The sequence below is a fragment of the Antennarius striatus genome, chromosome 5 (assembly GCF_040054535.1).
Source record: "Antennarius striatus isolate MH-2024 chromosome 5, ASM4005453v1, whole genome shotgun sequence".
Lineage (NCBI taxonomy): Eukaryota > Metazoa > Chordata > Actinopteri > Lophiiformes > Antennariidae > Antennarius > Antennarius striatus.
In genome coordinates this window covers 11,983,170-12,007,167 of record NC_090780.1, presented here as the reverse complement: position 1 = coordinate 12,007,167, position 23,998 = coordinate 11,983,170, and the positions used below count along the sequence as shown (strand labels likewise).

Below are 23,998 nucleotides of genomic sequence, written 5' to 3'. Positions count from 1 at the left end.
AATCTTCCACTGTAATGTAGAAACAGCAGGCTGTAAAGAAGAGTTGTTCTTACATCATAAAGAAAATGAGAGACTTAAAAATAAGATTTCTTTGAGAACAAGGATTTATCTCCTTGTTCTCAAAGAAATCTTATTTTTCTTGAATGCAAACATGAGATATCACAGAGAAAAGGAAAAATGTATAAAAAACAAAGTGATGTATGATAATAGATATTAAAAGAATGGGGTCATGACGACATCATGAATTGATACAAAGCCACTGATAACGGAAACAAAAAACAATCCAGTCAGACTACCATGAAAAAAACATTGTGCAAAACAGTAGAGATGTAAAAAGAATGCGGTCAGGTTAGAGCTGCCTGGTTATAGGTAGATTGTAACCTTATCTCATAAAAACTCATTACATGTAGGTGAAAGTGGAAATTTGACAAACTCCGAACGTAAAAAGCCCACATCGCACTTACAAGAAAAGAAAACAGAGTCAAAACACTTATCAACTTCTACTTTGAATTAATTCAAAGAAGGATGTATTTCTTTAAATAATTTTTCAAGAAAACCTTTGAAACATGTCCCCCAAAATATTTAAATAACTGTTTGAGAGCCCTTAAATATAAAATTTGGAAAGTTACTTTTCATTATTATGAAAGTTATGAATGTTTTGTAAGTTATGTAAGTTTTGATCACGTATAGGGCAGCACTCCAAGATAACTGTCAGGGGGGAAAGAGTTAAAATGACAGGTAAGGACACGTACAGAATGATCCTCTACTGATAAGACAGATGGCAAACATGCTAGCAGTGCCAGGTTTGAAATTTGCAGCAGGATCCAGCTATGAGCTCTGGGACCCAAGCAATAACACTGTAGCAGATACACAGTGAGTACAAGCATTATGCATTTCTGTTTTTCATGATTTGTGTTTTTGTGGGCAAATCTTTGGCCTTTCCACTTTAATTGTATATGTTGTGTGAAGGTGATGAGTCAAAGATAAATACTAATCATCCTAATAGCGACCCAACAACAAAAAAGGAAGTCACATGACATACATACTGTACATCCAAATTACACTTGGTGATGTAAAAGTCAATATCTCTTCTGGGAGAAGTCATGCTTCCTGCTGGTCTGGTTTGTTGCATAAGTTGTTAATTTGTGGCATTCTCGTCTTGTCCCTTAGAGAAAAGCTTAGCCACACCATACTTCTTCTTTGAATCATTCTTTGAAAGGACATTAGCCATACGGCTTAGGTGTCCATTTGTCATCTGAATGGTAACGAACAAATTCGCACACATTGTAATTATACAAATTCCTAATGAAATTTATGATTGTAAATTTCCGATCTTGGGATCAATAAAGGCGGCACGGTGGTGAATTTGCATGTTCTCCCCGTGTCTACGTGGGTTCTCTCCGGGCTCTCCGGCTTCCTTCCACCTCCAAAAGCATGCGCTTCAGGTTAATTGGCCGGTCCCAAATTGCCTATAAGAGTGAATGTGTGTGTGCTTGGATGTCTGACTTAGTGTGTCGCTCCGCAGCACACTGGCGTCGTGCCCAGAGTGTCCCCTGCCTCACGCCCTATTCCAGCTGGGATAGGCTGGGATGTCTCGGGGATGGGAACAATTGGTGTGTACTAATTTGTGACATGTGTAATGACCAATGAACATCTTCTGGAGGACAATACAAAAATGTGGAACAAAGAAGGTCTGTCCGACTCCTCAATTTTTATTACTGTTGCGTCAATGTGAGAACAATGACCAATTTTTCTCAAATAATATTTCAATTTAATGTCTGATGTTAGCATTTAACTGCAGTTGTGATAGTAAAGTTGTCACACCATTCATGGTAGAATTAATCAATATCTGTATAATAAAATGCATATATGTTTATAGGTAATGGCTATTTAATAAAAGTTTCACTTCAATATTTTTCTTTTGTTGAATATAAATTTTTAAAACAGTTTGACTCGAGTGTTCATGTAGTGTTTCTTTATAGAATCATTTTGTTTTCCTCTGGGAGCGGTTAGGTTTCTTGGGTTTCTGGTCCATGGTAAGCATTGTTTGTGTCTCCAGCCTATGCCCTATCTCGAAATAATTGCATATCTCAGCCATATAGTGGTTTCATTTGAAAGGTAAGAAATTAAAATAATTTATTGTGTAATTAAAACTATGTGTATTGCAATTTGCATGAAATTTATTTGGCATTTAAAGTGTATTCGAATAAACAAGTGAGCAAAAAAGCAAATATAGAGACTATTAAAAAAGCTGAATTGTTGGCAAGTACTCGTTTATAAAAATTTCAATCCTTAGTCGCCATTTGAGGTCATTTAAGTGTCATTACTACTTACAATTAGAAAGTGGTATTCCCTAAGACTTACTAAAAACAATTGCTTGACATGAAAATAACATATAAATGAAATAAAATATTGGCATACCTCGGCTTAAGTAATTTTGAGCTCCCGTGACCTGCTACGGCGGATACAGCAGCAGAAAATGGATGGATGGATGTTCTCAATTATACGTTGGTTTTTAAAAAATAAAAATTAGAAAAATAAAAATCAACTTTACTATTTTACTTAACATCTGTCCGCTGCAAATATTGGAAGAGTGAAAAACATTAAAAGCACATTATATCATGTTACCGTACAATAAATTAGAATTAAAACATTGTTAAAATACGTACATATATTTTGCCAATACCACTAGCACTAGCCTTTACTTTATCATCCATGATAAACAGTAAAGTGTCCAAAGGGGCACAAAGCCTGACGTGTTGAGGTGGTCACAGAGACATTTACAAGAAAGAACTGGGGAAGATGAATGTTTGGAGATGCACGTATGAAGCAGCACTGCACGGCTGTGCAGAAAGGGGAACTAGGGTAGTTGGATGTGGCAAGTGGTTGTTGGTATCTACGAATGCTTTTAAGTTGTATGTTATTAAAAGCATATAAAGAAGAAGCATAGACAAAAATGACCAAAGACAAACAAACAAAATCGGTCTAATACAGAAAAACAAATATAAAAACAAGCAAGCTGGTACATGCAGAAGACTGAAAGATGTGCTTTTCTTTTATAAATTATAATTAAATTGTTCTTAGTATTTTAATTATTGGAGTTGTTTCTGACTTTAAAAACCAATCAAATGCTCTTTGTTTTCATTGCCATAAAGGAGGATAGAAGGAGTTACAAAAAGTAAAGTTTCAATTGTGTCAGTTGATACTATGGTATGCCCAGAAAATAATTGCAAAATAACAAATATGCAAGCTATGCCTTTATGGTGTGAGACATTTTCAGGGCCAATGATAATAACTGAAAGTATGCAAAGCAACAGGAGTCCTGATCAATCTTTCTTTAGAGCTTCAATTTATTCAGAAGAGACAAATTTAGTGTAAATAATTGTCTGTTAAAGTAGTAAAGATTATAGATCAAAATTAAAGAAACTGTATCAAATCACATGGCCCTATAACGTTTGGAACTGCAGAAAATATAATCTCTGCCACTTGGAGTGTCCTTTTCCTCTTGTCCGTAAGTCAGTCAGGAGAGGCTTCAGCAACCCATGTGACCCAGGAAAAGCAGAAGAAGCTGATCGCTCTGCCATTGCAGGGCCTGGTGTGTCTACAGCTTTATTCAGCGGATCCCTCCCACCAGTTTTCTCCTCTTTGCATTCCTGAAGTCTGGAAAAGGATTAAAGAGCATTAGGAGTAAAATTGATTTTAACTGGGTGGGATACATTAAGATTTACTTAATTTATTTTTTTAACTTGTGTATAGCTGTTCTTAAATTGTAAATGTTTATTCTTTCTATTACCATAAATGTTCATTTCTGATTTGTTTTCATATACATTCAGGATCTTGTTTTGTTATGGTCGATCTCTATTTTTGTTATTTGATATAAACTATGTACATTTTTCATATTTGCTGGTCTCCGGCAGCAGTCATCAGAGGGAAGAGGCAGAAAAGAAAATGGATGAACCAACTGAGGTAGCTGAAAAATTTACATTACTGTTAAATTACCTTACTGCCATGAATTTAACCCAAAGGAAGTTTCCCCCCTTTCAATTTTAATATGGGATATTTTATGCAAGCCACTGCTTTATGTTGTTAATACAGGTTAACACATTCTAATTGCAGCCATTCTATTTAGCTTCACAGGAAGCTGAAACTGTAAATTGTGGTGCTCACACTACTTACAGAATGACCAAGTCAAATTGATGTAACTACTACAAAAATGCAACACATATGTTTATTTTTAAATTTATTGAGAATTCTTTATATGTAAAACGTATGTTGAACTACCTTGTAGATCAACATGTTGATATACAGTACCTTTCAAATTTTCCAGTTGGGGATCAATGAAGTGCATCTTATCTTATAACTTCATGAGCCTATATTGCACAGGACAACACAATAAACTATTTCCTGAGTTTACTCTGTTGACTTGCACTGAATAAAATCAGCTAGGGATGCATAGTCTGGACATCAGCTGCTGATAGCCAGTCTCAAACACACTTCCAAATGTTCATCAATCATGGTGGAGTGGTACTTGGACTTAAATATCTTCACGTAGGAAAAAATTGACTCATATAAATAAGTGGAGCTGAAGAAATGCAGTCAAGGAGTGAGCACATTTTGTCATGTTGGGGTATTCCTTCTCTGTGAGTAAGTTACAGAACTGTCCATGAGCTCTGAAGTTTAGCTGAATGTCAGCTTGTGGTGTGAAAATCTCTTCTTTCACTCTAGAAGAGTTCAGGTGAACTCAAATGCTGCAAGTTTTGATACAAATGAATCATCCTCAGCAGCTTCCTGAAAAGGATAGCATATGAATGTAGCGACTCGGTCAAGCAAAGAAAGGTCTTTGTCAAACTCTGACAAAAACATATTTATTTTTGTATACCAGCAGAGGGCATAGCTGGTGAATGACAGACAGAAGTGATATAGTCTTAATGGGAAATAAGACTCCAAAGCACAACTCATGGCAATCTTAACCTGAGTCATGGCAATCTTAACCTAAGTCAGGCCTGAGTCAATCTTACTGGTCAAGTCATAACTTGACCAGTAAACACAGGTTAAGGAAAAATACAAAGAAAAACTGGGTGAAAATCAAAGAACATTTACACATGAACACTGTACACAAACAAGCATATTCAGGATTTTGTCAGAACTGCTTTGAGTCAGGAGAGAGAAGTGAATTTAATTAACTAGTGAACGGGTGGAGGAAAGTGTCAGGTGTGATGTGTGATACAAGAGTTTCGGCTAAAATGAAAGGAAAGGTATACCAGCGGTGGTGAGACCAGTGATGTTGTTTGGTCTAGAGACAGTGTCACTGAGGAAAAGACAGGAGACAGAGCTGGAGATAGCAGAGAGGAAGATACTGAGGTTCTCTTTCGGAGTGACCAGGATGGATAGGATCAGGAATGAGTACATCAGAGGGACAGCATATGTTAGAGGTTTTGGAGATAAAGTCAGAGAGGCCAGACTGAGATGGTTTGGACATGTTCAAGGAGAGATAGTGAATATATTGGTAGAAGGATGCTGAGTTTTGAACTGCCAGGCAGGAGGCCTAGAGGAAGACCCAAGAGGAGGTTTATGGATGTAGTGAAAGAGGACATGAGGGTAGTTGGGGTGAGAGAAGAGGATGCAGAAGACAGGGTTAGATGGAGGCAATTGATTCACTGTGGCGACCCCTGAAGGGAAAAGCCGAAAGGAAAAGAATATTTGTTTATTATAGATAATGACATGGCAGGAATATATTTGGCAAAATTATTTGGCAATTAAGCACTTGTAGAGATTTTTTTTCTCAACTGTTTTTAGTTATGGCCCCAGAATTTAGCATTTCTAGTCACCCTAGTTGGAAACATATTGAGGAATGTACATTCTGTGTCCCTCATCCTGATTACCCATGAAAACTCAAGGCTGTGTGTCACACGTTTTCTGACCGGTGATGTTGAGTCAAAACACAATTGACATCCATTATAAAGGAGTACAATAAATAGTACATACTGTATGTCATTAGCGCATGGCATTAGAACAAGCACCATTTTCCAAGTTTTTATGGCTCCATTGTCCATTGTCTTGTCTGCCCCCATCTTTACACTTTTGATAGGATCTCACCATTAGAGGCATCCACGAGTTTAAATTCAGTTAATGTCAAAGCGATACCATCTCATTGAAGAAAATAACACATTTTATACTTCAGTTTATGCGGTTTAACCTTTTAACCAAATTGACTTGAAATGGGCCTAGAAATATGACAGCACCTGCTTTATCGTCAATATTTTGAGTAATTATAATCATGAAAAGTCATATAGGCAGAAAAGTCCTGAATGTACAATGAGGTTCAATGACTCCCTATGACACAGGAAGTTGCTGTTGTGAGACTGAGCATGCTCAGAGTTTTTTGATAATTGTGACCAATTTAAAATTCACATAAACTGAATCTGATATGGGTTTGAAGATAGGCTGTATCACCACCGGTGCTTCTGTCATAATCACATTTCAGACAAAACTCATTGGCAAATACTGTAGATACTTCTTGATATGATTTTGTGATCAAAGGACATCTGCCCTGAATTACACCAAGGTATTCTTATCATTCATTTCAAAACACTATGATTTTGCTCCAACAAAATGTATGGACAAATATACCCTACTGATATATTTAATATGATGTATTTTGGTCATCCTTTTCTTCTATAGCTAGAACACTTTGAGACAGAGCTGAAAGAAGATGGTGCACCAAGAACGGTATGTGGCATTTTTACATTATGGTTTGTGATTCATTTAATTTTGGAATATTTTCTGTCATTACAGTTACTAAACTTCTAAATATAAAATAATCCACTATGCAAGAACAATTCTTCTTCTTCTTTTCCTTTTGGCTTTTCCCTTCAGGGGTCGCCACAGCGAATCAGTTGCCTCCATCTAACCCTGTCTTCTGCATGCAAGAACAGTTATCAGAATAGAAAGGTTCAGAGGGCAAGGAAAAGGAAAGGAAGTGTATTCAGTGATTATTAATTTATTTGAAATGTGACTACTGTTTAAAAAAACAAAACAAAACAAAACTGCACTGTAATGAGGAAGCAGAGGTAGATTGAGATCTTAAATGCATGCAACAATAATTGTTCAACCATGAGACATACTGCAATGACTAAGTTTTTTAAAGTTTGACACATTTTCAAAGGTACAGTACAGTATAACTATCTTTTGGTGCTTATATCCTGTCCTTTTCTCGGACAGTAGGAGTGAAATCCTGTAAATAAGTGTCATTTCACTAAAGTTTGAAGTCATTCAACTACAGTTAAATGACATAGGAACTTATTCACTAATTTCCACTTTACATTTTAGCTGCAATACTGGAGACTTTATTTGCTGGCACTGGTGTTGGGAGTTGGGGGATCATTTCAACTTGGGATTCAATTTTCAATCATCCCTCATCCAGAAATGGTAAGAATTTTGTTAGTTGGATGTAAAGTTAGGAACTGCTAAGAAAAATATGGATCCTTTACTCGTGAAATCCTTATGTAAAAGTGATAGAGAAGAGTAGTTAAATGTCTGTAAATGTCCAAATTCATCTATCAATCAGCTCAATCAACTTTTATTTATATAGCGCTTAATCACATCTCAAGACATTTTAAAGTGCTTTACAGATAGAAAGCCAACAATGCTCTCCAGAGCAAGCATAAGCAACCTAGTTACCTTACATCATCTACAAAAGACAGTGGTCAAACCAGTCCAAATAAGCTATTTCTTGCTTCATTGCACTTGCTTGACCATTGAAATACTTTGTTACATAGTGTTCTCACATTAAAGTAGTCATTACTTATATGGAGTAACATTTACATTTGTATTTCTTTGAATACTTAATTGATCAGAAATATGTTTATCTTCAGACCTTTTTCTCTATTGTAGCTTAATCAGAAGCATTGCTGGTAGATGCATCACTGTGAACTGGGATGTGACGCTGCACTGTATTCCACATTACCATCTCCTTGTTTACACACTAGGTTAGACTCCATGTATAACAGCTAAGTACAACAGCAGCATACTCATGCCATGGCAGTGTGTCAGAGCAGCATTACTTAAAATGACTTATTTGAATCGGGAAAGTCATTATCTACCCCAAAAGGTGCACTGGTATTCTATTCTCTCTTTGAATGGATTGGTCCAGTGATCACTCTGCTTCTTTTCAAGGTATCATAAAATTTCCTTTTGGATATGGACTATATATGCTGCTCACAAAAATTAAAGGAACACTTTTTTAACTGGGCCAGGCATGAAATCAGTTAAAACTGTCGGATAATTTTCTGGTTGGTTAAGCAGCTGAGGGCATTGTTAATCACTTTCAGTTGTATTGGTGTTCATGGAATTAACAACAGGTGCACTACAGTGGCAACAATTAGAAAACCCTCAAAACAGGACTGGCTTCAAATGTGGAGGTCATCTCAAGTTTCTCCCTCTTGATCTTTTTTGGCTGGTTTTCCACTCTTGCCGGTTTTGGCTTGAGTAATCATCTCTACTGGCAGTATGAGGCAATTCCTTAACCCTACAGAAGTTGCACAGGTTGTACAACTTCTCCAGGATGGCACATCCACACGTGCTGCAGGAAGAAGGTTTAATGTGTCTCCCAGCACAATCTCCAGACAATGATTTCAGGAGACTGGTGGTTATTCTTGGAGAGCTGGACAGGGTCGTAGAAGGTATTCAACCCATCAGCAGGACAGATACCTGCTCCTTTGTGCAAGGCGGAATAGGCTGACCACGGCTCGTGCCCTACAGAATGAACTCCAGAGGGCCACTGGTGTGAATGTCTCTACCCAAACAATCAGGAACAGACTTCATGAAGGTGGCCTGAGGGCCCGACATCCTGTAGTGGGCCCTGTGCTCACTGCCCAGCACCGTGGAGCTCGACTGGCATTTGCTCAAGAACACCAGAATTGGCAAGTTTGCCACTGGCACCCTGTACTTTTCACAGACGAGAGCAGGTTCACCCTGAGCACCTGTGATAGATGTGACAGAGTCTGGAGAAGACAAGGGAAACGTTATGCTGTCCCCAGTGGTCTGGGGAGGCATATCCATGGAGGGGCGCTCAGACTTCTACTGCCTAGGAAATGGTGCTCTGACTGCCATAAGGTATTGAGATGACATCCTTGAACCCATTGTCAGACCCTACGTTGGTGCAGGTGGTCCTGGTTTCCATCTAATGCACGACAATTCCCAGCCTCATGTGGCAAGAGTATGCAGGCTGTACCTGGAGGATGAAGGAATTGAAACAATTGAATGATTTTGAATTGAATTGAGTTAAACCCAATAGAACATCTGTGGGACATTATGTCCACGAGACACCATCCGTTGTCTCATTAGGAGCATGCCGCGACATTGTCAAGCATGCATACAAGCTCATGGGGGCCATACAAGATACTGAAAAGCATTTTGAGTTGCAGGAATTAAGTTTTTGAAAAAATGGACAAGCCTGCCACATCTTCATTTCACTCTGATTTTAGGGTGTCTACACAAATAAGCCCTCTTTAGGCTGAAAACTTTTATTTCCATCAAAAGACTTGGCGTCCTTTTGTTCCTAAGACATTGCCCTGTCGTTATTTGTATAGAAATCCAACTTCATATTGAGATCTGATGGATCTAATGTGTTCCTTTTAAGTGTTCCTTTAATTTTTGTGAGCATTCCAAACAACATGATAGTTGTTTGGAGTGCTAGTAATGGAGTGGAGAACTGTGAGTGAGAATTTAAATGGTTGTCGCTGCTCTCCAAGTGAGTCAGTCTGCGTGTGTGGTGTGTTTTACAAAGTTAGCTATGGGAATCATTTCATGTACAGTATATGGAGCTGGGTTTACAGATGGTGTCTTCAGTGAGAAAGAATATGTGCTAAGGTATGACCTCTTTGACCTGTTTGTAGCACGTTCAGAAATTTGTGAACCAAACATGGATATTGAGGTATGGTGTTCCAGTTCCTGATTCGTCAAACCAGCTCATTTGGTCCTTCATTGCGTCAGTGTTCAGCCTTGGAGCGCTGGCCGGGGCTCTTACCAGTGGCAAGCTTGCTGTCAGATATGGACGGTAAGACACAAACAAACACAGACATATGAGCACACATATACACACAAACACATTTGCATGTATGTGTGCGCACACATACACACAGAATCATGGTAATAATATATTTTCATACATAAGGCAGCAGTTCCCCAAGTGGAAGATAAGAATTAGAAGTAATGTTAAAATTTCTTCTCATCTGCACACATTTCATCGTAAATTAAAATACAAAAATAATGGAACGTGTAGAATTATCTGTAATCTGTACCATGAACAATACAAAAACATTTCATTTATTCCAATTCATTATATGGTTTTTATGTTATTTTTCAGGAAAAAAACTCTTTGGTTGAACAATGTTTTGGCAGTTGTTGCTGCTCTACTCGCACTCTTCAGTCGTATGGCGAAATCTTTTGAAATGATCTTTCTCTCAAGAATTATATTTGGATATAATATGGGTATGATGTGACAATGGTTCTTGAATACATGATGCACCTCACAAGATTTTTTTGTTTTTGGAAAGCTTCACTTTTTTCTTTAATATTTTTTTCCTACAGGTCTTGGTTTGAATGTGCATCTCATGTACATTGGGGAGTGTTCTCCAAACAAGCTCAGAGGTTTCCTGACTTTTTCTGTCCCGATAATCAGTGGATTTGGAAAGGTCTTTGGTCAAGTAATTGGAATTAAGTAAGAACAAATGAAGCATAAATTGAATAAATTGAAAAGAAAGAAACAAACTTAACAGGAAAAATTAATCATGTGTTTTTGCAAAAACATGATTGTGATTGTGTGAAAACACATTACAAAAACAATATTCTTATTACACACACACTCACACACACACACACACACACACACACACACACACACACACACACACACACACACACACACACACACACACACACACACACACACACACACACACACACACACACACACATTTGAATCAGGACATTGTTCTGTATACAAGTTTAATAAAGAAATACAAAAATATACAGTAACATAATATGCATTCCTTGTTTTTTTACACTTAACTAATTAACTTTTTTTTGTTTTGATGCTGTTTAGGGAGATATTAGGTTCAGAGGAAATGTGGCCATATCTCTTAGCTATAGGTGGCCTTCCCGCAACTCTACAGCTTGTCACTCTGCCTTTCTTCCCTGAGGCAGCTCGATACCTTTACATTGATAAAGGAGATGTTGATGGGGCCAAAAAGTGTGAGTACTCACAGTAAATCCTTCATTTATATATCACACTGGGCTATACATAACTAATTGGATCATAACTATGCTGTACACAGCATACTCTATTTACTGCTATATAAAATAGTGTACCTCTGTAGTAATTGCAGGAATATGTTGATTGCAGCATTCTCCTCACTTACAATGCCCCACACAACCAGGCCATGATTTCTATTTAAAAAAACTATTACCGTATTTTCCGCACTATAAGGCGCACCTAAAATTTTGTCATAGACCCGTAGTGCGCCTTATAATCCGGTGCGTCTTATATATGGATTAATATTCATATTAATATTGGTTAAAAACATGATCGCTGAAAAAAAGCTGGCATCTGGCTACCAGTCATGCCGCCCTCCACCACCAGAGGAGCCCCCTCACAAGGCACTCGGGCCCACGCCCACTAACAACGGTAGTCAAGGGGCATCACCGAAGTCCCGGCTCTGACTGAGCTGCTCTCAGACGGTAGAGCAGACTGTAGGAGCACCAGTGATTACGTAGCAAAACATAAAGAACTTTTAACAATTCTATTAATAAAGTTTGACTGACTGACTGATCTCAGTATTTCCTAACTATTTGGCGTCGGAAATAACCCACTTTAAACTTAATTGGTCTTAAAAATGCCATTGTGCTGTGTTTTGTGAAAAACTTGAATAAAGAGGTTCGTAGGAGGTGGGTACACAGAAAACTCACTCACACAATGAATCAAACCACTCCTATAGGGCTATAATAAATGTGTGATTTATTACACGCAGAGAATAGAGATATTAAGAAACAATAAGTACAAACAACAAACAAACAATAAGTCAAAAGCCTCTATGATGCTAGACCAAATGTGTCGTTTAGTCCCCGCAGCGCACAGCAATGCAAACAAACAATTCTATGATGCTAGAATAAACTTGTAGTTTAATTCCCCACAGAGCACAGAAACAATTCTATGATGCTAGAATAAACTTGTAGTTTAATTCCCCACAGAGCACAGAAACAATTCTATGATGCTAGAATAAACTTGTAGTTTAATTCCCCACAGAGCACAGAAACGATTCTATGATGCTAGAATAAACTTGTAGTTTAATTCCCCACAGAGCACAGAAACAATTCTATGATGCTAGAATAAACTTGTAGTTTAATTCCCCACAGAGCACAGAAACAAACAAATAGTTGGTGGAGCTAAGGCAATATATGGTGGCATTCCAAATATGCTTGGCCTCTTACCTTGACACAGGGAAGGAGAGCCTACAACCCAGGCAGAGTAGCTTCAACCAGGCTGGGCGTCCGTATGTAACCCGCAGCTGACTCTCTCTATCTTCCTATCTTTCTCTCTCTTCTTTTTCTTTCTACCCTGAGACTGAAACTCCTCACCTTTTATACCTTTTAAGAAGAAAGGCCTGCATGCGAGCAGGAATGGCCAGTTCCAGCTCTCAGGCAGCCCTCCTTTTGGTGGTACCCCCCGCTGAGGTATAAACATCACCACCCTCGAGAATGCAGTGTAGGAGGCTTTCACGCACTCGTAAACCATCTGTATCAGGAGACCTTACACCTTTGGAATGCACCAAACCTATCACACCAAAACTAAGAAAACTAAGATTGTAATTTAAAGGCTTTCATGCACCCATAAAACATCTTACACCTTGACTGAAAACAGGTCTCCATCTCCTCTCCATCGGTTCTCCTTTGGTTCTCCATCTGGTTGGATGGGTTGTGACCTGCTGTGACCTCTTTGTCCAAACAAACTAAGATGTGACTTAGCCCAGCAGTTGCATGGAGAGGTTTTGAAGCAAGTTCTCAGTAATGACATGATAAGAGTCAAATCAGGACACACACAATACAAATTTCCATTACATGCTGTCATCTGGAATCTGGTGACGGTCCATTCTATTAGTCTGTGGAAACACACGGAGAAACTGGCATAAAGGTGAATGAAAGACACTCAAAGCTGAACTTCCAGCCTTTTCTGAAATTTCAAGAGCAGAGTCACTGCTAGACAAAGGTGCCAACGGGTGTGCTGCATTGATTTACAAATGTAGTTGATAGGTCTGGGCGGGCGGCGGAGGGACGCATTCAGGCTTGTGTATTCTGTCTGCAGCGACGTGCGGTGAGATTCACGGCGGTGAGACACCGACGTTAAAGTCAGTTCTAGGAGTAAAACAGCGTCATATTTGCCAGTAAATTAGCAGCCTGACATTAAAAACTAGTTAAAAAATTGTTTAAGACACACAGCAGCAAATAGCTGCACCTCACCTCCGACTGGACTACCGATCGATCGATCGAAACAATATTTAATTAATAAACGAAGACGAATGTCGGAGCTTAAATATCTGCTTCGAACTTCAGATCAGGAAATAATCCGCTCTGTTCACACTGACTGCACTCATAATGAATTCAACCAGTTTTTAATGTCAGGTTTTTTAATATGCGGGTTGACTTCTTTCTAAGATGGCAAAGTGATCAAGTGATCAGGATTCCTTGGTGAGGCTCAGAATGGCTTATTGACATAACAATAGTGGCCATTCAAAGGTAGTCAGGAAGTCATGAATGCAATCATGACTGCCCGAGTGGCACGGCTCAATCTAGTGGATGGATTGCACAACTACAGCCGCTGCAGTTTATCAAATACATTTTATTTATTTTTTATTGTGTGCGCCTTATAATCTGGTGTGCCTTATATATGAAATAAATGATAAAAAACTCATTATTGAGGGTGCGCCTTATAGTCCAGTGCGCCTTATAGTGCAGAAATACTGTACTTCCCGTTTGGAGGTGTTGAGTCTCATGCCACATAGCACTGTCAAGTGTGAAGCTGAATCACACTTGACAGTGCTATGTGTGCTGAAGATTATGGACTAATGAAGCCAGATATTCTCCTCTCCTTGATGTGTCTTGAAAAATTGTATTCATAAATACCACTAATAAGATTTTAACCACCATTCCATAACCAATACAGGACCAATACTGCATTTCTGTGTAGGCTCTCAGTCATCCAGGTGGAGGTAAATCAAGAAGAGCAAAAATAAATGAAGTGGACTTGGTTTATGTTGTTTGAAGAAGTTTCACCTCTTTTTCAAGAGGTTTCTTCAGCTCCAACTGACTGCAGAGTAAAAATACTTATACACCTCTCAGAGCAGAAAACAAAGAACCAAAATCAACACAACCGACTTCCACACTAAGGTGACCGGTTTGCTCAGTGACTCAGCTGCTTATAAAGTGTTTCATAGATGCATGAGGCATGTATGAAACATGAAAATGCATGTCAATAAAGACATCAGATGAATTACAAAGACAACCTTCACACATGCAAATTTGCAATTTCTGATACGGCAAATCTATGTACATTTTTACGGATTTCTCTACACATTTCCAAATTTTCCTAAATCTAGATTCCTAAATCTACTCAACCCCACCTCTCACTTTCCAATGCCCCTGGGTTTTTTACTTGTCCCTAAAAATAAAGTTATGAGGGGTTATGACAGGGCCAAGTCATGAGGCCAAGGGCGAGAATTAGAATTTGGTGTAAACAATGTAGATTATACAGGTACCTTATATTAAAATTAAATAGCACACGACCTAACTAATTATCTAAATAATTGGCTGGCTATCTTAGCTGATTAATTCATTTTTGCTGTCTTGCTCTGTCACTGCCTACTTTTCAACCCCACCTCTGAACCATTTCGAGGAAGTGCCAGACGAGGCTCGGGGGACAGGTCCGAGGAAGTTTGCCGAGCGGCTAAACTTTTCTCTTCCAGGCCAGTGGCAGTGGCTCAGTGGCAGAGTGGGTGGTGGAGGGGTCGTCAAATGCTCTAAGATTGGCGGTTTGATTTCCCTCCTAGACCAAAAACACCTGGAGTGTAAGCTGACAGTGGGAGGCGTCACCTCACCTCCGGAGCACTGCCGAGGCGCCATTGAGCAAGGCACCGTCTCCCACACAAGCTGCTCATTCGGGGCGCCCCACATAGGGGCTGCCCGCCACTCTACCTCCCATTGCATGATACAGGCCCCCTTGTGTGTGTTTGTGTGTACAGTATTACAAGGGCATTTACGCACTAACATATGTAAATATATAAATATATACACTGTATATATATAAACAAATACATATATATAAATACATATTAAATATATATATTAAATATATATATATACACACACCACACAGTTTGCCCTCAGTTTTTGCAGTTAATACGATTGAGGGCCATGATACCTGTGTATCTCAAAGGTAGCAAATAGAAATGTGATAAAAATTGCAGCAATTGTGGCCACATTTGTGATAATGTTATCTCAACTAATGGTTCTATTGCTCTCATTTGATTACTTTCAACTTTGCAATGACAACAAACTTTGTATGTTTAAATAGAGTCATAAATCTACATCATTTTAATCATGTCTTTTTTTTTAAATGAATGTAAGCCTTACGGTGGCTATGGCAGGAAGATAACTTAAAGATGGAGCTTGAGGACATGATGAAAGAGAAGGAGAGGAAACAGACAGAGGAGATAAAGACTGTAAAGGATGTTCTCACTTCTCGAGATGTGAGATGGCAGCTAGCGACTCTGATCCTCCCCTGTGCTCTTGTAAACTTCAGTGGAATTTGCGCAGTATGTTTACTTCTCCTTTTCGTGACACAGTCATATACCAGCATGCATTTGGCAGCATCTGATACTTTATTCTCTCATCCAGCTGTATATCTATGCCTTTGACATCTTCCGTGCGTCAGGAGTGCCAGAGGAACAGATACACTACTTCACCATTGGTGTCGGAACAACAGAGCTAATTTCAATGATAATTGGTGTAAGTATAACACAATACTGTAGTATGAGATTCTTTCATTCCACCACTAAACGTTGATATTCTTCGAGAGTAAACCATTGATGGTCTCAGAGTAGAATTTATTAAATATAACAATCTTGATATCTTAACCAAGGTCACTAGCTACAATCAACATGAAAATCAAACAACAAAATTCTGAAAGAAAATAGCCCTTTATAAAAACACAATTAAATGACTCAATTTACATACCAGGAATGTGTTTATAGACCTGAGTCTTAACATTTTAAAAAACCTGTACTGTACATGCAGTTGTTTATATCTAAAAAGGAGCATCACTGACCTCCGCAAACCTTTACAATGTTCTTTTTGTCGGTTACAAAAATATACTTAACAATTATCAACATAATCATTATTTAAAAATGAATTGTATGCCACACAGTATTATAGTCACTGCAGTCTCCAAAGCTGTGTAATATTACTTCAGTTACACAACATATAAAATTATTCACCACATGCAGTTCATGTAAGCCTATTTCAATTATTTCAGACATGCACTAATTTGATTGGTGGAAAGAAACATGATTTGGCATGTGTGCTTATTTCACCATCACTGTTGTGTCTTAGTCTTTTCTTTTAGATATTGCTGGCAGAAAGAGGATGGTAGGCTACTGCTATCTGTTGATGGGTATTATTATGGCCTTGCTTACTGTCACAATGTCCATCAAGGTCAATATATCTCCTTAACAGCAACAATTCCAGCTTTCTGTAGTTTGTATTATAGAGCAAAAATGTTTAAATGTACCTGTCTTCCTAAAGCATCTAGGTTCATGGATCCCATATCTAAGCATTGCCGTGATCTTTTTATTGATCTTTATTTTTGGACTTGGTCCAGGTGAGTCTGTGTTGCTTGCTCACCTCAAACATGAAACATTTTTCTGATGATCTTATTTTTATTCCATTTGAACAATTATCTTCTTTCAGCAGGAGGGTGTTTTTCTCTCCCTGCTGACATCTTTCTACAAGCCTGGCGTCCTCCTGCTTATGTTCTCTTTGGGGTTATCTTGTGGTTGAGTATCTTTGTGTTGGGAATGACGTTTGGCTATACTGTGGTGAGATACCTATTACTTTTCATATATCATTTAAATATAATGCATAGAAATTGTTTCTCTATTTTTTTGTCACTTAAGCCATCATCTAATTAAATCTGATTCATTCACACAGGATGGACTTGGCCAGTACTGCTTCCTTTTTTTTATGGCTTACTGCAGTTTGAGTGGAGCATTTGTTCTATACTTTGTCCCAGAGACCAATGGAAAGGCAATTATAGAGATCACTGAGGAATATAACAAATTGAATTACAAGAACAAGAGCACTGATGTTGAGAGAACAAACAATGATCTTGCAGCTTAGTTTTCAGTGCTCTGGATCAAATTGTAATTGAAGTTCCTCTTCAATTGAATTTTTTCTTAAGGATTTAACATAGCTACTTATTGATTTTGAAATCAATAAGTAGCTAATTACTGTATCATAAAATAATTAGTCATGGGTAAGGTGAATTTACTTATTTTATAATTATTCATTACCATATTAGTGGAAATAAAAGCAGCTGCAATCATGTGGTGATAAAATGATGACAGAGTCACCTAAAATTCATCCAAAAAATATTTCTTATGTCCTGTTTTGGGGGTGAAATTGTTGGAAACCGAGAATTGTTATGAGTTCTATGGTGTAGCTATGTTCTGATTAGCTTTGACCTATGTTCCTTTTTGAGATGACTCAACCACACATGCACTAGTTGTTAGGATTGTACCACTACACTGACTATCCTTTTCCCTTGCTTGTGGTTCCTTTGGTGTATGTTTTGTTCTGTTTTCTTTTCTTTGTCTTAATGTCTGAAGATAAAGAGGAGTTGAGGTGGTGTGCCTAATGTGCCTTGACGGGCTGGGTGTACATTATTTAAGCTTGCTTCTTTTTCTGCCTCTTCCCCTCAATCAGTATCAATGTGTTTGATGAGTTTTCTTTGATTTTGTTTGCTTTACACAGACAAAAATATAATTTGTTATGCTGGTTTTTTTGCAAGATAAAGTTTTGTTTACATTGTTTCTTTCAAATTTTTGTGTTAAATTTTGTGGTCTCCTCTTTATCTAGGTCAAAAAGCTTGGCTTTTGACAGCAGTACTACTACTGCAACTAGGGCTTTAATCATAACCTTAATTTATTGTCTAACACATTTCAAATAGTGTTGACTAGTGCTGAACAACAAAGCCCAACAAGAAGGACAGGTAACAACAGTTTTAAGCAAATAAAAATGGATTTAAGCGCAACAAGTAGCCACGTGCCTAAAAAACTTTGAAAGGACTTGGAAAAGATTCTATTTTAAAAGACTTTTAACTTTATTAGGTAAGATTTCTGTCACTACTGACAACAATACAAGGAGATTTTTTCAAGATTGTTTCCCATCATTTTAGGGACTCATGGTCCATGGCTTGAAAGAAAGATCTAGACTGTTTCACTGGGCCTTAGAGGCCTATATCTACGATCCAAAGCCTGATGAGGTCATAGTCGAGGAATTATGCTCATGCTATGACCAGAGGAGTGGAAACAGAACACTGCACTAATAATGAGTCGGTGGAACAACAGGTGATTACTCAACTGAGGGACCTGGAGATTAATATCGAGCCGGACCAGACTGAGACAGCCACTACCATCTGGAGGTAGGAGACCACCTGCAGTGCTGATAAAGTTCTACAACCGCAAGTTCAAAATTGCTCTTCTGAAACAAGGCCCTAAACTGAAAGGAAAAGACGTCTACATCAATGAGAGTCTCACCAAAAAGAATGCTGATATCGCTAAACGTGCTCGACAGCTAAAGAAGAATGGGCTGATCCACAACACCTGGACCAACAACTGCAAGATCTTCATCAAAACAAAGGGGCTTTATCCGGAGCAGATGGAAACAATGGTGATAAAAAATGTGGAAGAATTGGAGAAACTCAACCAATAAGGTATGACCAAAGAGAAAACCTCTGTAACTTCAACACAGCAGAGAACAGCCATCTCTGCATTGTCTGAAGAAATTAAAGATCTAATACAGAGAACTGTTGATCAAGATAGTCTGGAATTGAAAACTGACCATTTTGTGGATTATGCCGTTTGACCCAAATGGAAAATAAAAATTACACTAGAAAACTATGGGATATAGTCAACAATGTTATAAAACAAAGTAAGGCTAAACACCTTTATCCAGAATATTTTAATATTAAAAATACAAAATGCTTGTGAATTTACAAATTACAGACCTGTTTCAATACTACCCCAGTTATCAAAAATCCTAGAGAAGCTGTTCAATAACAGACTGGATAAATTCATAAAAAAGCACAATCTCCTTGACTGTAGTCAGTACGGCTTCAGGAAGGATCATTCGACTGCATTAGCGCTGACAGAAACAATACAACTCATTACTGATGCCATGGATCAAAAGATGTACTCCATAGGAATCTTTATCGACTTTAAAAAAGCTTTTGACACAACTGCTCATGGAATATTAATTGAAAAATTGGAACGACTGGGATTTAGGGTTACAGTATTAAATTGGATAAAGAGTTATTTACATGAGAGGTCTCAATATGTCACTCTGGGCGGGAGGACATCAAAAACAGTAGACATTGTGTGTGGGGTACATCAGGGGTCAGTGTTGGGTCCAAAATTATTTACACTTTACATAAATAATTTATGTAAGGTTTCAAATGTACTTAAAATTATACTTTTTGTGGATGATACAACCATCCTTTGCAAAGGAAATTATATAAATAAATTAGCCTAAACAGCCAATGAGGAATTGGCCAAGATGCAATTATGGTTTAATATAAACAAATTATCCTTGAACCTAACAAAAACTAAGTATATGTTATTTGGGAAGAAAAGCAGCAAACAGAAAATTAATATCAAGATGAATGAAGTAAATATTGAACGGGTTAATGAATTTTAAATGCTAGGAGTGATCATTGATGAGAAGCTAAATAGGAAACCTCATCTAAGACGACTGCAAAAAAAGTTAGCCAGAAGTGTATCCATACTCTGGAAAGCTCAAAAATTAATAAATCAGAAGGCACTCCATATAATATATTGTGCACTAATCCTGCCCTACCATAACTACTGTGGTGAAGTATGAGGAAACACATGTAAAAGTGGCTTACAACCTTTATTTCTGATTCAGAAAAGAGCCTTAAGGATTATTCACAATGAACATTATAGAGCTCATACAAACTAATTATTTATTAAATCCAAACTACTGAAAATACATCATAAGCTATAAAACTGTACAACTTATGTATAAAGCAGCCAATAACAATTTACCTCAAAACATACAATTACAAATACAGATTAATGAATCCAGTTACTAATTAAGAGAGAACACAGTATTTTTACAGAAGAAAGCAAGAACAACATTAAAAACATTTTGTGTTTGGCCTTTTTTCTTTTTAATTTCATTTATAAAGCACACTCAACCAATACAAATGTGCATTTCAAATCTTTTCTTCTTGGTGTATTCTATTGATTAGTCATGCACTACAATTCTGTAATGTCCTAGAATTCAAATTCTTTATTTAGGGGCCTTTAGCAGGTATGAGATTGAAATGTGATTAATTAGATTAATTAGTGCTTGAGGGTTCAGTACCTTCAGGGAGAATCTACAATGTAAATAGTCATGAAAATAAAAGAAATTCAGTGAATGAGAAGGTGTCCAAGCTTTTGGCCCCTGCTATAAACACACACACGCGCACACACACACACACACACACACACACACACACACACACACACACACACACACACACACACACACACACACACAAACACACACACACACACACACCCTCCTACACTGCATCCATGACAATCACAGTTCAGCTGATCTCTAATGATTATATCGCTGTAAAGGACGAAGCGAAGTTGGGGGAATTTCCTGGCATTTAAAATAATAAATAAAACAAAATCAGGCCTTAAGCCAATGATAGACATGTAGCAGCTTCCAATGTAAAACAGCGACGGCGGTGGGGAAAAAGTCCCTCATTGAGGAAGAAACTACGGGCGCAGGACCCAGGCTCTGGAGGACGGTCATCCGTCTTGACCTGTTGGTTGGAAAACAGAAATACATTGGGGAGAGAGATTGGTCAAGTAAAAGAGAGAGAGAGAGAGAGAGAGAGAGAGAGAGAGAGAGAGAGAGAGAGAGAGAGAGAGAGAGAGAGAGAGAGAGAGAGAGAGAGAGAGAGAGAGAGAGAGAGAGATCTAGAGAGATATTGGGGGCAGGTTTTCCAGGCCTTTGGGTATCCTGTCTTCCATCCGCGTTCTCCACCTGTGGAACAGAGGCACAAAGACAGCATTATATCTATCCACATACTTTTGTTTGAATAACATCCTCTTCCTGTTTATCATACCTTTAATTCCTGAACTCATGAAGATCATTCTAAACAAATGAAGACCTTGGTTAAATCTAATCTGAGCAAGAAAATCAGAGCATTCCATAACTGTAGGTATTGATGCAACCTGATGATGACCTTGCCCTGCTGATTTCCTGCACACTATCTTTGGGACAGGAGTCCATTAAGATACGAGTTAAATTAATTTAATGACTAAGCTCGTAAGTTAAATTACTCAAATTCTTCCCATTTAAAATCACTAAAATAATTTAAATATGTTCTAGCCTTGTAAAAAAAAAACCTCAAAACGCCGTGTATATATATACTGTATACACTCCCATATATACTGATATATATATATATATATATATCAGTATATATATATATCAGTATATATATACATCAGTATATATATATATATCAGTATATATATATATATATATATATATATATATATATATATATATATATATATATATATATATATATATATATAATATCAATCAGTATATATCCGAAAATACGGTAATTTCCGTATTCTCCGCACTATAAGGCGCACCTAAAAGCCTAAATTTTTCTCATAAACCCGTAGTGCGCTTTATAATCCCTTGCGTCTTATATATGGATTAATATTCATATTAGTATTGGTTAAAAACATGATCGCTGAAAAAAAGCCGGCAGTCATGCCGCACTCCGCCACCAGAGGAGCTCCCACACAAGGCACCCGGGCCTACGCCCCCTAACAACGGTAGTCAAGGGGCTGTCATCTGGAATCTAGTGACGGTCCATTCTATTAGTCTGTGGAAACACACGGAGAAACTGGCATAAAGGTGAATGAAAGACCCTCAAAGCTGAACTTCAAGCATTTTCTGAAATTTCAAGAGTAGAGTCACTGCTAGACAAAGGTGCCAACAGGCGTGCTGCATTGATCTACAAATGTAGTTGATAGCTCTGGGGGGCGGCGGAGGGGCGCATTCAGGCTTGTGTATTCTGTCTGCAGAGACGCGCGGTGAGATTCACGGCGGCGAGACACCGACGTTAAAGTCAGTTCTAGGAGTAAAACAGCGTCATATTTGCCAGTAAATTAGCAGCCTGACATTAAAAACTAGTTAAAAAATTGTTTAGGACACACAGCAGCAAATAGCTGCACCTCACCTCCGATTGGACTACCGATCGATCAAAACAATATTTAATAAATAAACGAGGACGAATGTCAGAGCTTAAATATCTGCTTCGAACTTCAGATCAGGAAATAATCCGCTCTGTTCGCACTGACTGCACTCGTAATGAATTTAACCAGTTTTTAATGTCAGGTTTTTTAATATGTTGACTTCTTTCTAAGATGGAAAAGTGATCAAGTGATCAGGTTTCCTTGATGAGGCTCAGAATTGATATAACAATAGGGGCCATTCAAAGGTAGTCAGGAAGTCATGAATGCAATCATGACTGCCTGAGCAGCGCGGCTCTATCTAGTGGACAGATTGCGCAACTACAGCCGCTGCAGTTTATCAAATAAATTGTATTTATTTTTTATTGTTTGCGCCTTATAATCGGGTACGCCTTATATATGGAATACATTATAAACCAAACAAATTATTAAGGGTGCACCTTATAGTCCAGTGCGCCTTATAGGGCAGAAAATACTGTATATGGCTGTCAAGGACGAAGCAGAGTTGGGGGAATTTCCTGGCATTTAAAATAACACACACACACTGCGCCCTTGGTCTTTATGATCAATGCGTTCCAGGAACCACACGCGATTGAAGAATCCGCGATCTATTTTTCTTATTACTTACGGTAATTCAAACTTTTATGAACCCTCCCCGAACTGATATTAAACCACCTTCTATCTGTATTACCTTTTCCCACACTGTGATAGACCGTTTAAAGCACTTTTGTGTTACTTTAAAAATGACAAATTATGAAAGGAAACGTAAAAGTCACACAATCTACGTCTTTTTTCCACAAACACGTGGAAAAGTACGGGATGTGGTTTCAGCTGATGTATCTATCTGCCAAGTAGTGGTGGTGTTCCGAAGCACGAATCGTATGTCGAACAAAAATATGGAATGAACAATGTTTCCAATTTCAAAAAACTTGTAGGTCGAGTAGCTCCTATGTCAAGGTACTACTTCATTTTTCTAATTTATTTAATTCATATTATTTGAAAGGCACTTCCCATTTGAATTCTAATTATCCAGAACTTTGGATGATAATTACAAAACTTGTATATCTAGCAAAACATGAAACCCTGAAAAACTCTAATCAAAGCCAGATTTAAAGGTAGACATCAGCTATAATTCTCTTTAACAATGACATTAGAAAACCTTAAATGTCGAATACAAATTGTGCTTATTTATTTTTCAAAAATATATTTTTTAATGATGACCCAGTTTGGGATTCCTAATATAGAAGATGATATGAATGCTGAACTAAAGGTAATCCCAACCGAGAGCAAGATACAGTACAGCAACACTGATCTTCGACTTGTGTGGGTAGTTAGGAAGCGATGGCCAGAATTTAAATATGTTACACTACCTG

The 23,998-nt window shown here is 37.8% G+C and overlaps 1 protein-coding gene across 1 annotated transcript; it reads left to right on the top strand.

Moving 5' to 3' along the window:
- The first annotated feature begins 787 nt into the window (after positions 1–787).
- LOC137594993 (solute carrier family 2, facilitated glucose transporter member 11-like) lies at positions 788–17,448 on the top strand. The gene is made up of 14 exons (XM_068314738.1): positions 788–873; positions 3,517–3,595; positions 6,682–6,729; positions 7,330–7,428; positions 9,897–10,057; positions 10,367–10,491; positions 10,591–10,720; positions 11,105–11,253; positions 15,679–15,866; positions 15,949–16,059; positions 16,663–16,764; positions 16,855–16,930; positions 17,020–17,147; positions 17,260–17,448. Exons 1-14 carry the CDS (start codon positions 788–790, stop codon positions 17,446–17,448), a joined length of 1,671 nt encoding a protein of 556 aa, XP_068170839.1.
- Positions 17,449–23,998: the final 6,550 nt, after the last annotated feature.